Raw genomic sequence first — 13,820 nt, 5'->3', positions numbered from 1 at the left:
TTCCAGATTTTGATGAAGTAACAATAACGGATCTAAGTTCCTTCACTATTAAATGGCATTTACTTTTAATTCAGAACTCGGAAGTTCTCAAAGTGGGAACTTTGACTTGCATGTCTGGTTTTAGATACCTTTTTTTGTTGTTATCCAGGTATCTTTTACATCTTCTGTTGCCAAAGTTGCTTAGAAGATTGTGTTGATAAAATATTTTAAGAGGCCTCCGCCATTAACATATGTTTTTCATTTGTTCTGTTAATCTTGAATTAGCATAAGTTCTGCCATTATCCATGTGGTAATTATTTTGCTGTACAAGATGTAAAATAACTTGCCTGAAAGTTGGGTTTTTTTAAATCCTGCAAATCATATTACTATAGATACGCAAACAATAGGGTGAGAACTTAACTGCAGTAGTATTTAAATTTATGGAAATTATGTGAAGTTCACTTTTTTCCATAGTAGCATTAATTTGAAACTTCTAGTGAATGGCTTAGTAGTTCTTCCAAGTACTCTGCTTCTAAACTATCTCACAGAAAATGAGCTAGACTTTTAAAAAAGTTACTAATTTTTATAAGCGGTCCAACCAATAGAAACGGTTGTGACAAACTTAACTTTTTAAACATTAGTCTTTTGTATAAATCCTGCTACTAATCACATTGCATTCCACTTCAGATCTTTGGTGGTGGCTTTGTTTTAATTTGCTCTTACTTCATAAGTCTAAATCTTCTATTGCTCTTCGCTCATTCTACACCTTACATGAAATGTTTCTTGTTCTTGTTTTTGCTCTACATGGAATGCATGGGCTTTAAAGACCATAATTTCTTTGGTAAGGTATCATTTGCTCTGGGGAAATCTGCAGGGCTTTTGCAATCTGAGCTTAATAATTCAGCATGTCTTGTGTCTTTAACTGATATACTTTTCTATCTAACATGGTATAAAAGACAGTAGAGCATTTTAAACTTACTGTGGACTAATACTTCTCCAGTAATGCTGTGTCTGTGTTTTGACTTACTTAGTACCGTAACCTCTTCAAAACAGAGTAGGTGGAGGTAGCCACCAGCCTGTGGTTAGCCAGGGTTGCCTTTAGGTTTTAATTGAAGTCAAATTGGGAAGAAGGTGGAGGGGAAAGCTAAATGTAGAAGGTAGGTCAGTCCTGAAACTTCAGATAGCTCACAGTTTTTCTGACAAGTTTGTTATACTTGTAATTCAGCTGGTTTTAGACAATGGCAAAACATAAGTTTTGTAGAAACATCCATTTTATCTGCTAATTTCATGTGTTTTCCTTTGGAAAGGAATGGGTCGTGAGGTTGAAAACCTTATTTTGGAAAACACTCAGCTGTTGGAGACAAAGTAAGTGAGAATGTGTATGTAAAATACACTGACCCTCTCTGTTATTTTGTTACATCTTCAATATCTTCATACACAGAAAGTTGAAATTATACAAATGTGCTTTCAGTTCTAAGAGTAGGGGTGGTACGTCTTTTGAATGTATAGGTATATTTGGCTAAATATATAGCTTAGTTGTATTCTCCTGGAAATTAAGGACTTGAGAAGCGAAAGCTGCTTTTATCCTTGTAAGGCTACAAGAAATGCAGTGCTGTGTCCTAATGAGATCAACTCCCTGTCTTCTCTGTTATGAACACAGCCGTAACAGCAGCAGCTAATCCACTGGGGCACTGTTGAGGAGTTCAACCTCTAAGCAAACTCTTCTGATTTAACAGTACTTTTGTCTAGTACAGAGGTGTGAATGTGTTTGAGCATTTGAGATTTGGGGGGAGAGGGTGTGACCTGGTTTAGAAAGCTGTATCTTTCTACAGCAGCTCTGTGTAAGAAATTTGTAGGTCTTGAAGAATAAAATTGGGCTGAAGCTAAATTATGAGATCACAGTCATCTTTGTAATGGTGTATTTTAAATGTTTGTGTAGAAATGCACTGAATGTAGTGAAGAATGATTTGATAGCAAAGGTGGATGAGTTGACCTGTGAGAAGGATGTACTACAAGGTGAATTAGAGGCTGTAAAACAAGCAAAACAGAAGCTTGAAGAGAAGAATAAGGAACTGGAAGAAGAGCTGAGAAAGTAAGTTCAATTTTGTGGTTGTGAAAGAGGAAAAAAGCCCAAACCACTGTGGTATCTAATGCAGCTGTGTTTTATTTTGTATGTAGAGCTCGTGCAGAAGCAGAGGAAGCAAGACAGAAAGCTAAAGAGGATGATGATGTAGGTGGATGTGTGTATGTGGATGTCTGTCTGTGTAATTCACAATGGGACGTTAGAAGTTCACATGTGCTTAGTGAGTGCTACTAAACCTCACCGTTTAATAAGTAGTAGTAAACTTCCTCCGTGTGTAGAAAAGCTAGATAATCTAAAGAGCACAAGTAAACTTAAATTACCCATGTCTAGTTTTCTTTCTTTCCTCTCTGCCCATTGTGTGTCACATTTCTTTTGAAGAACTGTTTTTATTCAGATTATGCTACATACAAAGGATGGGAGGAGAGGAAGGTAAAATGAGTTTTACAAAGCCCCAAATTATTTGGAATCTGGAATTGTGCCCTAAGCTGACTCTTATCGGAAGGCAGAGGCTGACTCTGCAAGGCCCTACTGTGCTCCTTTGTTCGTTCTATGTTTGCTTTTTTGTGTGTTCAGAGTGATGTCCCAACCGCTCAGCGGAAGCGTTTTACTCGTGTTGAAATGGCCCGTGTTCTGATGGAAAGAAATCAGTATAAAGAGAGGTTGATGGAGCTTCAGGAAGCTGTCCGATGGACTGAGATGATAAGGTAAAAGGCTCTTTTGAAATCTTTGATAGAGCTCCTTGGATTTTACATGCTTTTTTCATTTTTAGCTGCAGAGTGATCTGGTCGATCGGTTTTGAGGCCTTAATTGCCCTTCTGCTTGTCTCCTTACCTGCCCATGAATAACTTTTTAAAGTTATGGATTTATCTTGTTAAAGTGGGCTCTTAGTGAGACCCCGTTGAAGATGGTTACGTCATGTTACGTGAAATAAGCATTCCTTGAAGAAACATGTATTTTGGAACAGTTACAAAACTTGGTAATTGTAAATAACATTAATTTGGTGGGCAGGAAAAATTACTCTCTGTGTGTGTGTACACATACCTTAAAGATGTGGGCCCAGTTGTCAGCTGAGATGTCAAAACAGGAATAACGTACAGTCTTCAGATTGAGTGTAATCCATTTGTAAGGATTTGGGTTGTTCACATATCTAAAACTGTGCAAGGTTTGTTGTGTGTCAGCAATCAAGATGTGGTGTGATTTGCATCCTGAATATTGAGTCGGCTAAAAGGTATGGTTTTGAAAACAAAAGTCGTCTGCCTCAGACCTCAGCCCAGCTCAGTCTTGTGACATCCCTCCAAGCTGTGGCCGTGACAGTGTCCAGAGGTCCCGGTGTCACTTGGTGCTGCCTGTTGGTCAGGTGTAATAATGGTGTTTAATTTTACCTATTGTCCTCAGTGTCTCTGTGGGCCTTTTTGACTCCTGAGTCTGTGAGAGGAAAAACACATATTCCCAAGCAGACGTGGCTTGCTTTTCCATAGCTATTGTCTCCTGTAGAAATCCTCTCCTATCTGTAACGCCAGGAACAATCACTTTATCATTTACATACTGTGTTGAAGAATAAGAGACTTTAAAATAAAAAGCAATGGTTAAAATATTAAGAAATAGGAGGCAGAAGAATTTAGAATGGTTTGCTGCTTTCTTCTAGATGTTTACATTGCAGTGTTACACAGATGTGTATCTTCTGTCTGGAAGGCACACACCGCTTGTGTTTGTGATGGAAATAAACGTGGATGACGTTTATTACGTAACTTCAGCTCATCCAGGGAGAACTTCAATATTGTGCTCTGATCAGAGAAGTGGCAATGTGAAGAAACAGGCTCTGATACTTTATCCTGTGTTTTTAAAATAAGAGTTACACACTGTTCCATTCCTTTCCTTTTTTTAATTAATGCTTACTCAGTAAACTTGGAATTTATTTCTTGTAGAGCATCAAGAGAAAATCCAGCCATGCAAGAAAAGAAGAGATCAAGCATTTGGCAGTTGTAAGTACTGAAGCACAACTCACTGGCAAAAATAAATAAAAGACCCTAACCAATTAGCTGGCACATTTTTGTATGTTAGCTAATTATCTTTTGGCAGATGAAGATGTCTTAACTGTTCTCCTCTTGTTACCTAGCATGCCAGCTCGGTAAGACTGTTCTTGAAGACAAAATGTATCGTAAGCTGCATCACGTAATGAATGGCTGTGCACTTTGTGAAGTTAAATGCCAAAGTGCTGTAATTTTTTTTCTAGTTGAATATGCACCAGCCCTCTTGTTCTGAACATTTTTCTGGACTCTTTTTATGATGAAAAATAGAAACCTGAATAGCTTGTGTGGATTGCATTTATTTCAGCTTCCTTTTCCTCTGTGAAGTACGGTTTACTGATTGTTAAATTTTCCTTTCTAACTTCAGGCTCTTTAAAACAGTGTTATTCACAACATGAAATTTGTCAGATAATCCTTTTGATGTTGTGGTTTGCTGATAACTATTGTATCTTTTAGCCTAGAAAATGGTGGGGTTTTTAATGTGCTCTGTGCATGAACTAATAAGCTTCACAAAACTGTCTTCCAGGTGTGATGTTCACATTCTAATTTTGTTGGTTCCCTGTAGATCTTCATTCAAAGTGAAGATCCCATTAAATTTGATAAAACAAATGGGATGATAATAGTTTAAGGATTTTTCTCACTGACATGAGTTTCTGTACTTTTGAGAATGTTACTGAGTGTGTGGTGGCTGCTGTGATGTTGGGCTCCAGTTCCTTAGTCTAACTGGCTTGAGCAGGCTAGCGTATGCAGTGTTTTGCCTGCATAGTCACGTTTGGATGTATCTTACAAATTTTAACTCTTATCTTTTCTTTTTTTCCTCTTCTAGTTTTAGCAGGCTCTTCAGTTCATCTAGCAATACAGCTAAGAAACCAGAACCTCCTGTCAATGTTAAATATAATGCTCCGACCTCGCATATTACTCCATCAGTCAAGAAAAGAAGCAGCACCTTATCTCAATTACCAAGTGACAAATCTAAAGCCTTTGAATTCCTCAGTGAAGAGTAAGACGTTTTGGTTTTATACTACTAGATAAGTTCTATTGAGTATTTACCCTTGTCATCCTCAGAGATAAATAGCATGCTGCTAAGTGAAGTAGAGTGTTCTCAGGCAGTGAATGTTGATACATAAGTAGTCAACACAGCGCAGGCTGAAATGCGCAGCGGTGGATGAGTACTCGGGGTATCTGGCAGTAGTATTCTATTTGGTAAATATCACTCCCTTACACGAAGGTGCAGTTAGGAGGCAGCACTTGGTACACTTGCATATGTAAGTGTTGTAGCTAAGCAATAACTGTACAGATATTTTAAGTTCAGTGGAAAATCAGAACAACAGGAGTCAGCCTGACAAGTGCCTGTAATTATTTATTTTTCTTTCCTGTGCTTCTTTTTGGCAATGTATCCTTTTGGTTTACAACCTTTAAAGCTTCTAGTAGAGGTACATAACCCAAGTTAATTTCTTTTAAGGATACTGACAACAGCTTTCTGGTTTTGCCTGTCTTTCACAGGTCCATTAGAAATAGCCCTACAGCCCTGGTGTTCTATAAGTGATGTGTGGAAAAAATGGCAATCTCTTTGGTAACCCAGTGCTTCCACAGAGATCTTGTCTATCAAGTTTAATAGCAACTCCCATTACACAAAGAATTCTAAAGAGCATAATTAACAGATTCTTTAATGATTCTTACCTAGAACTGAAGCCAGTTTAGCCTCACGCAGAGAGCAGAAAAGAGAGCAGTATCGCCAAGTGAAAGCACATGTTCAGAAAGAGGATGGTAGAGTGCAAGCATTTGGCTGGAGTCTACCTCAGAAGTACAAACAGGTATTATGCCAATGTTTTCAAATGCAGTGGTGACAGCTTCACATTTTGTGAAACTGGAACAGAGAATAGTTTCACAGCTTGTGTTTCAGTTATTCCAGCATCTTTTTTTTTGTTGAACTTTTGCACTGTGGTTTTCCTTAGACTCCTTCAACTGCAGAACTTGTAATAGTGTTTAACAAAGTCTAAACAACTGATTCCAAAGACTGTAAGCCTCTTCTAAAGGGAAAAGTTTTCTTTTGTTTGTGTTTTGGGGTTTTTTTTTTTTGCCTAGGTGGCAAATGGTGGACAGAGTGACAATAAGATGAAGAACTTGCCTGTACCTGTTTACCTGAGACCTTTAGATGAGAAGGATACCTCTATGAAGGTAGGATATTTACGGTGGTGATAGAGACTTGGACAGCCCATAGCTTGAATGTTTTGGTTTTAGACTCAAGTATTTTCTTTTTGAAATGGAGTAGTTTCTTTTTGAGAAGCATAGGTGAATTAGAATTTAATCTTCAGTAGAAACATACATGACCTTAATCATAGTGAATGCCTTTAAATAGACTGCACATAGATAATGTTGATATTACTTAGTATACTTAACAATGTGTGTCTTTTTTTTGTTTAGTTTAATGTTTAAATTAAGTATTTATTTTTTCTTTCAAGCTGTGGTGTGCTGTAGGGGTAAACCTATCAGGAGGGAAAACACGAGATGGCGGGTCTGTGGTTGGTGCTAGTGTGTTCTACAATGATGTGACTGGTGTGGACGCAGATGGCAACAAGCAGCAAACAGGATCTCAAAGTAGCTTAGATAGACTAGATCAAGAGCTCAAGGTAAGGTCACTGTAAGGCGTGTTGAATGCTTTGTATGGTTTAAACATCTTTGTGTCTGTCTCTAGGTTAAAATATTTTGTAATCAGGTTTATTGGTGACAAATAGATTTTTCTGGGGTGTAGTCATCAACCCAAGATGTTTGGGTTATTGTATCCAACCAAAAATACTGTGATCCTTTCCTGTGTGCCAGCTTGTTGGCGAAATCTGAGCACCAAATCAGTTTTACATCAAAATAATGCCATACTTATACCAGTGCTGCCTGCTTTAAAAAACTTGTGACAGAATTGTACATGTTCTGTCTTTTTTTTTAACAAAAGGGTTTTTTATACATGGCTATGCCATTGCTTAAATGTGTTAGTCTTCATGTTTCCATGAAGAAGCAATGAATGTAATTCATATTAAGGGCATAAACCCAAAGGCTTAATTTTGAAGTGCTTTGGGATATCACATTAATCTGTGACAATGCTGAGTATGATAGCTGGCATATAATGTTTTCATATAGCTTTATACTTGTCTAACAATATAATTGTGCAGTATAATTATTTTCTACGGTTTTTTACACAAGTACGAAATACGAGGGGGTTTTTATATTCCAAATACATAAGAGGACAAGTAACAACATGTAATTTTACAATGGCATTCGTAATATTTAACTTGTCACATATTCATGTATATTTTTGTAGCTGATAATGTAAGAACATACCAGATCAAAGTAACAGTTCTATTCTTGTCCCCCTTCCTGTTGTTCACTTCTGTTCTGCCTTGTTTCTCCTTCAGGACCAGCAGAAGGAGCTCAAACATCAGGAAGAATTATCCAGTCTAGTTTGGATCTGTACTAGCACACATTCTGCCACAAAAGTTATCATTATTGATGCTAACCAACCAGGAAATATTCTGGACAGTTTCATTGTTTGCAATTCTCACGTGCTTTGTATTGCCAGTGTGCCAGGTAAAGACTTAGGATGTTTTAGGTCCTGCTTTTTTAACTGTATCTTATTCACATTTTCTTATGCCATGAAAAAGCGTTTAATTAGTGTGATGAAATGATACTGTAACACAGCAGTAAGGTTTAGTTGTAGGGAAAGCTATTGGATTTCTACTCTGCTGTTCCACTCTTCAGTCAGCTCTTGACCTGAAGGTAGAACTCAAAGGTAGAGATGTCAGCAACTAAGACTAAGTCTTTTGTCTGCTGTGTTGTAAATTGTGCAATAATGCCAATGTTTTATGGAACTATGAACATCACAAAAGAAAAATATGTTGGCCTTTCAGACCTCTTCAACCTCTTGAAGGTTCCTGTGGAGGGAATCCTTGTTGCGTTGAGAGTGTATGTGGTTAGTGTACTGAGGGAAGTTTAATAGGAGGATATTATGTTTCTGGAGAAGAACTAATTTTGGATGTCTGGTTTCTTGGCTTACATTTAGAGAAGTCTGTAGCACTAGTTCCGGTGAAGTAGTTTTGTTTAATATGCTCAGAATACAGCTCTGTTCAGTGAAGTTTGAGATTTTGTTCCATTGAAACTATATATAAATTGTAAAATCAAAACAGCATAAAATATAGTAAAATACAATAAAAATTTTAAGACACTGAGAATAATATTTTAAGCCTTAAAAGTATGCGAGGGGGTTGTACAAAAGAAAAATAGCTTTTCTTCCAGAACAAAGGATCTATTGCAGTTAAATTATTCATAAAGATGTAGATAGATATCCCTACATATACGCACGATGAAATCTAATTGTAATGGAAAATTTATTTGAAATAGAAATAAAGTAGTTGAAAAACTCTGCAGGTTGAAATATGACTTAGGACATTCAGATGTGCAGTATGTATAGATACTACTTTTACTTTCTGGCAGCGTCTTCAATGTCTGCTGATCACATTAAAATTAGGTTTGTAAGTAGGTACCTGCATGTTGAATCTCAGTTGCTGGAGACTTTGAAGCTTAGTTTGTTATTAGATGGAAGGTGATTCGCTTTTATCCCTAGAAGAAACATGTAAGTTTAATTTCTTTCAGGGGCAAGGGAAACAGACTATCCTGCGGGAGAAGAAGGGTCTCAAGAAACAGATCCCAGTCAAGTGGACAAGTCATCTCTGTGTGGAAGTATGACAAGCAACAGCTCTGTGGAAACCGACAGCTTGCTGGGAGGCATCACAGTTGTTGGCTGCACTGCAGAGGGTATCACAGGAGCACCTGTAGCTCACGATGCAAACGGTGGCTCACCGATGACAGAGAAACAGTCAGGTATGAAAAACTTGTAAGTATGCCAGGGCTGGCCGAACACCATGAGGTGCAACTGGAAAATGAATGGTGTAAGTATTTCATGTAGTATCGTGTCTGTAAGCAGTGATAACACAAAACAAGCACTCTGTGGGAAATGGCTTATGAGTCTGACATGCTTGCACTGTATAATTGTAGCCAAAGTCTTTGTGGAGGTGACATTAAATCGGTATAGACAGTTGCTTCTTTCAAATACTTCTGCAGGAACTGTATTTTGTGCATGGTCTAAAGAAAGTTTTTAAGTTATTTGGTATTTGAAATCCAGATCTTACCAACAAATGACTAAAGAGAATGTAGATATATGCCTTAAATCTGTTAAAGTCTTAATGGAGATTTAAGTGAAGCTGCTTATTTTATAGTCATTCTCAATATTTTCTGTCACATGTCCTTCAGAGCTGTATGGTGATATGATTTTTAACGGGTATGTGGTTGTTGGACGTGTTCACTGCTATTCTGGTTAATTACGGAAAGGGCAGTCTGTGCCATCAGTCACTGGGTTGATCATTAAAGTGCATTTGACACTTGTTGATATAGTGCAACCTACTAAAGTTTGGGTGTTTCTGATCTGATTTTTCTTTTTTGGATGACATACAAAATCCGGATTGTGACTGGTTATTATAGCTATTCACTTAAGCTTTAAGTATCAAGTTCTAACTGTTCTAAATAATTGAGAATTCTCTTGCAGATGTTAAAATTTTTTCTTTTTTTTTTTTCTGTAGATATTGCAACTGAAAATAATTCAGTAGATGAGAACATTCCAACAGCAGAGGAGGCAACAGAAGCAACAGAAGTCAATGCAGGGACAGGAGAAGACACAGCTGATATTGCACAAACTGGAGTTTACACAGAACATGTCTTTACGGATCCTCTGGGAGTGCAGAATACAACAGAGGCGTCTCCAGTGTACCAGCCGAGGTACGTAGTCTCAACCCTCATAACTTGTAAAATGTATTTAAAAAGAAAAACGTAATGCTTGCGGGGAGACAGCATGGGAATGACATGACAACTTTTTTTCATGTTAGGTATGTTGAGGTTGATATAGGTAGTCTGTGCTTTGCTTGCATGGAAAGGTCACCTGTGTACAAAGTCTTCTGTCTGTGAACACATATCCTTTGAGTACAGACACCTCCAGAATGGAGTACTGAGCGTCTACCAGTTTGTCAGTAGGTCTTCCCACAGACTTAACATGAATGGTGCTGGTCTGGAGATGCCAGCTTAAATTTCCTGTTTTGATGTCAAAATAAGAAAGGAATGAGATTGCTTTCTTCCAGTCAACTGGCTGTTCAGATGTGTGTTTCTTTTCTCAGAGTAGTCAGTCTGTAAGTAGTTACAGGAGTGGAGAAGAAGCCTGGAAGTAATCAGTATTTCAGATCTTCAGGTTTCTTCACTCTCCACATACTTTTGTGCCTGTATCATACAGGTTTTATTTAAGAATTGTTTCTCTTAACATGTGCCTGTAATGTTGTGACACTTCACAGCCATTCCCCAGAGATACCAACAGTACTGATAGGCTTGAGTGCAACCTGTATTTCCTTGTATAAGTAAATGTACACTTAAAGAAGTTTATTGTTGTTGAGGTTTTCATGTACTTTCATGCACAGTTATTGGTTTCTGTTTAAATACCTTATGTACTTCAAAAGCCGGTGTAGAAACTAGCAGCAATTGAAGTAAATATGTAGGTTATAATCTGAGTAATGTATGCAGTTTATTCACTGTGTGTTAACTTGTTTTGGTTTGTGGTTTTTTTTAGTACTGATTCAGAGTTATATAAAGATGTTGCAGTTTTGCCAAATGAGCAAGATCTAGTGAGAGAAGAAGCACAGAAAATGAGTAGCCTTTTACCCACAATGTGGCTTGGAGCACAGAATGGATGGTAAGAAAATGTTAATCTTTTTAAAATTTATTTTGGAGAATTATTTTAAACTTGCTTCTTGTGCCTACAGGCCTGGTAACTCTCGAGTCAAGATTAAGTGCAAGAAGACCTCAAGAGAGCCTACATTTTGTACACTTGGCTGTATTTAGCCATTACAGAATTCAAATGAAGTACTGTAGGCTTATAGTAAGCTCTTTTTGGTGGATAACACTTATCTGCAGGAAAGTTTTGGTTGTCTGTCTTTTTTGTAATCAAAGAAATTGTTATGGTCTGATAATTCCGTAACTTTTGATATTTTATTATTCTAGAAAAATATATTGCCTTTGTATTGCAGATATATCTACAAGGGAGTTAGTAATGTTTTAAGCCTCTGAAAAACCATTCTGCTGCTCATGTATCTTTCTTTCAGTCTATACATAGTTTTCAGTGGAAGATGAAAACTTGTTTTCCCTTTGATTGTGGATTTCAGTTGTAGGGGTTTAGCTTGTGGGGTATTTTTTCCTGTCTGGTAGACCTTTCCTAGTGCTTTTAATCCCTCCTAATTTGTCTTTGCAGCCTGTATGTTCATTCGTCAGTGGCCCAGTGGAGGAAATGTGTTCATGCCATTAAACTTAAAGATTCTATTCTCAGTATTGTGTAAGTCCTGAAAGAATGTAATGTAAACCATAATGCGTTTTTGTTAAAATACTTGCAAAATAGTTTTGTATTTCCTCCTCAGCTGTTGGGAATGTCAGTTGCCATAAATGCATGCATGTTCTTTGAGGGGCAGTGGAAAGCGTTTGGGGAGTAAGGAAAACAGAAGGAATCTTGTATCTGTTGGAAATCCTATAGCCCAGATGATGAGCTGTAGCTGTATACTTGGTATTCTTGGTAGCTGTATGTGCAAAACAGCTGTAGGTTGTGATTCCTCATGTTTTCTTCAGGCATTGTAGCTAGATACATTTCAAGCTTTCTGAACTGGATTTTGACGCCTTGTTACTGTCCCTTCTCTTGAGCTCTGTCGTAGCAATCAAAACACTAGAGCTAATGTGAATATAAAAAGTATGCTGAAATATAAAATGTTTGTCTTTAAACTTGCAGTTTGAGAGATGTAGTCTAACAGTGTATATTCTTGTGCCTCCTGGTTGTTGTTTTTTTTTCCCCAGACATGTAAAAGGAATAGTATTAGTTGCACTAGCTGATGGAACACTAGCAATATTCCACCGAGGAGTTGGTAAGCATTCTATTGGATCTTGAAACCAGTGCAGTTGTAACAGTATTTAGGAAAGAAATGTGCCATTTATAAATAACAATTTGAAAATGTATTCCCCAATGGCCTTTTTACAGGTTGTCTTTTCCTAGTGTTTCAGTTGCAGTTGCAAGTACCATTTTTGCGCTGTTCTAGTGCATTCCTGGAATTTTTCCTTCCTCTGAGGAGAAGGAGAATGGGCTATATCTGAGCTAAATAGTGAAAAGCCAATTGATAATCTGCTTTGATCGTCACCTCTTTTGCTTTACATCATGCTCAATAGTCATGTCTTCTGTTTTGTTATTAGTGTTAATAATTGTCTGTGGACAAGTTCTTCAGTGAGAATTTTGTAAGCCCAATGAGAATTTCTGCCCAAAACCATTCCTGAATGAGCTCCATTCTTCAGCCTCCAGAGTAAGGACGTGGAGGCGAAGGTCTTAACTATGAGTAACTGGAACTTATCTGTTGGCTTGTTTCCACAGGCTCTTTATTAATTTGGTTTTTTTTCCTTGTGGGGTTTAAAACCCTGTGCTCAGTATTTAGAAGAAATAAAGGTTGTACAGCACTAAGCAAATACTGAGAAAGATGCATCTAGGGTAAAGTTATGTTTTTTGTGTTCATTTGACATTTTTTGTTGGGTTTTTTGTTGTTGTGTTAGACTCAAACCCCACAGGCTTACAGTCCCTAAGGGTCTTGAGTAGATGTCATTGATCTGTGGCTTAAATCAGTCTCAACAAGAATTTCTACCTGGTATTGAGTGACCAAATCTAGTATGCTTTTAGTAGATTTTGGGTGCCTGCCTTCAGATCTTGCAGCAAATTTTAAAACAACTTGATGCCAACATTTCTGTGTTCGGTCAGGCAGCCAGTGCCTAGTGCTTTTTTTGTGGGTAATTGCTTCTAATGTATACTGATACCTGCTTAAGTCAAGCATTTAGCACTAGGTAACTTGTTTTAAAAAAAAAAAGTTTTGATGTGTTTTCCACATGAATCACTGTACAAATTTATTTTATTGAAAACCAAGTAGCATTTTGGATGTTGGTAGTTTGCATAGCTAGTTGTTGGTGTTTTTAAATGAAGAGCTTAGCTGTAAATATGTATTGACTTATCCAGATTATTACAGTAATTCTGAAAAATCAGGCTAAGAGATTTGCTTGTACTTTAAAATTATTTTTAAACTCATAGGAGCCTACGTTCTGTTTTGTTTTTTCTTTTCTTTCTGTTTCTAAAGATGGTCAGTGGGATTTGACAAACTATCACCTCTTAGACCTGGGCCGGCCGCATCATTCGATAAGATGCATGACAGTAGTGCATGACAAAGTCTGGTGTGGCTACAGGAACAAAATCTATGTTGTTCAACCAAAGGCCATGAAAATAGAGGCAAGTTAAAATGGTGTTTAAAATAATTATGTTTGAATGCTATCTCATGCTACAGCTCAAACTTTAGAGTAACTGCAGAGAACAGTACAGAAACAAGCAACCAAAAAATTAGTCTTGGGAAATACTACTACATCTTTTTGAAGATGTTTTTCATTGTTTTGGAAGACTGTAAGCCATGATGAGACAGTTCTCATTTCTTGAAACCAATATTTTGGTGGATTTAGTTCTCCACTTCTAGGTTGCCAGGAACTGGAAAGTGTCCTTATGCAGAGCTCGTGAAGGTAGCTCCCGCTTTACTCTCCAGAGCACATGCCTCATGTTCTCCATCCACCTGTAACCTCTGTAA

The 13,820-nt window shown here is 37.4% G+C and overlaps 1 protein-coding gene across 5 annotated transcripts in view; it reads left to right on the top strand.

Moving 5' to 3' along the window:
• SPAG9 (sperm associated antigen 9) overlaps window positions 1-13,820 on the top strand; it is a 65,925-nt gene that overhangs the window by 40,633 nt on the left and 11,472 nt on the right. For all 5 annotated transcript variants that reach the window (XM_055794894.1, XM_055794895.1, XM_055794896.1 and 2 more), the window contains 16 exons: window positions 1,287-1,344; window positions 1,919-2,071; window positions 2,158-2,209; window positions 2,636-2,766; window positions 3,988-4,044; window positions 4,916-5,089; window positions 5,774-5,903; window positions 6,175-6,267; window positions 6,552-6,719; window positions 7,497-7,668; window positions 8,731-8,958; window positions 9,714-9,909; window positions 10,745-10,867; window positions 11,423-11,503; window positions 12,013-12,080; window positions 13,326-13,474. In XM_055794894.1, coding sequence (XP_055650869.1) covers window positions 1,287-1,344; window positions 1,919-2,071; window positions 2,158-2,209; window positions 2,636-2,766; window positions 3,988-4,044; window positions 4,916-5,089; window positions 5,774-5,903; window positions 6,175-6,267; window positions 6,552-6,719; window positions 7,497-7,668; window positions 8,731-8,958; window positions 9,714-9,909; window positions 10,745-10,867; window positions 11,423-11,503; window positions 12,013-12,080; window positions 13,326-13,474 — 2,033 coding nt within the window. The remainder of the gene's footprint in view (window positions 1-1,286; window positions 1,345-1,918; window positions 2,072-2,157; window positions 2,210-2,635; window positions 2,767-3,987; window positions 4,045-4,915; window positions 5,090-5,773; window positions 5,904-6,174; window positions 6,268-6,551; window positions 6,720-7,496; window positions 7,669-8,730; window positions 8,959-9,713; window positions 9,910-10,744; window positions 10,868-11,422; window positions 11,504-12,012; window positions 12,081-13,325; window positions 13,475-13,820) is intronic.

The sequence above is a fragment of the Falco peregrinus genome, chromosome 2 (assembly GCF_023634155.1).
Source record: "Falco peregrinus isolate bFalPer1 chromosome 2, bFalPer1.pri, whole genome shotgun sequence".
Lineage (NCBI taxonomy): Eukaryota > Metazoa > Chordata > Aves > Falconiformes > Falconidae > Falco > Falco peregrinus.
The sequence above is the reverse complement of the archived record's forward strand: the minus strand, read 5'-3'. Positions and strand labels throughout refer to the sequence as shown.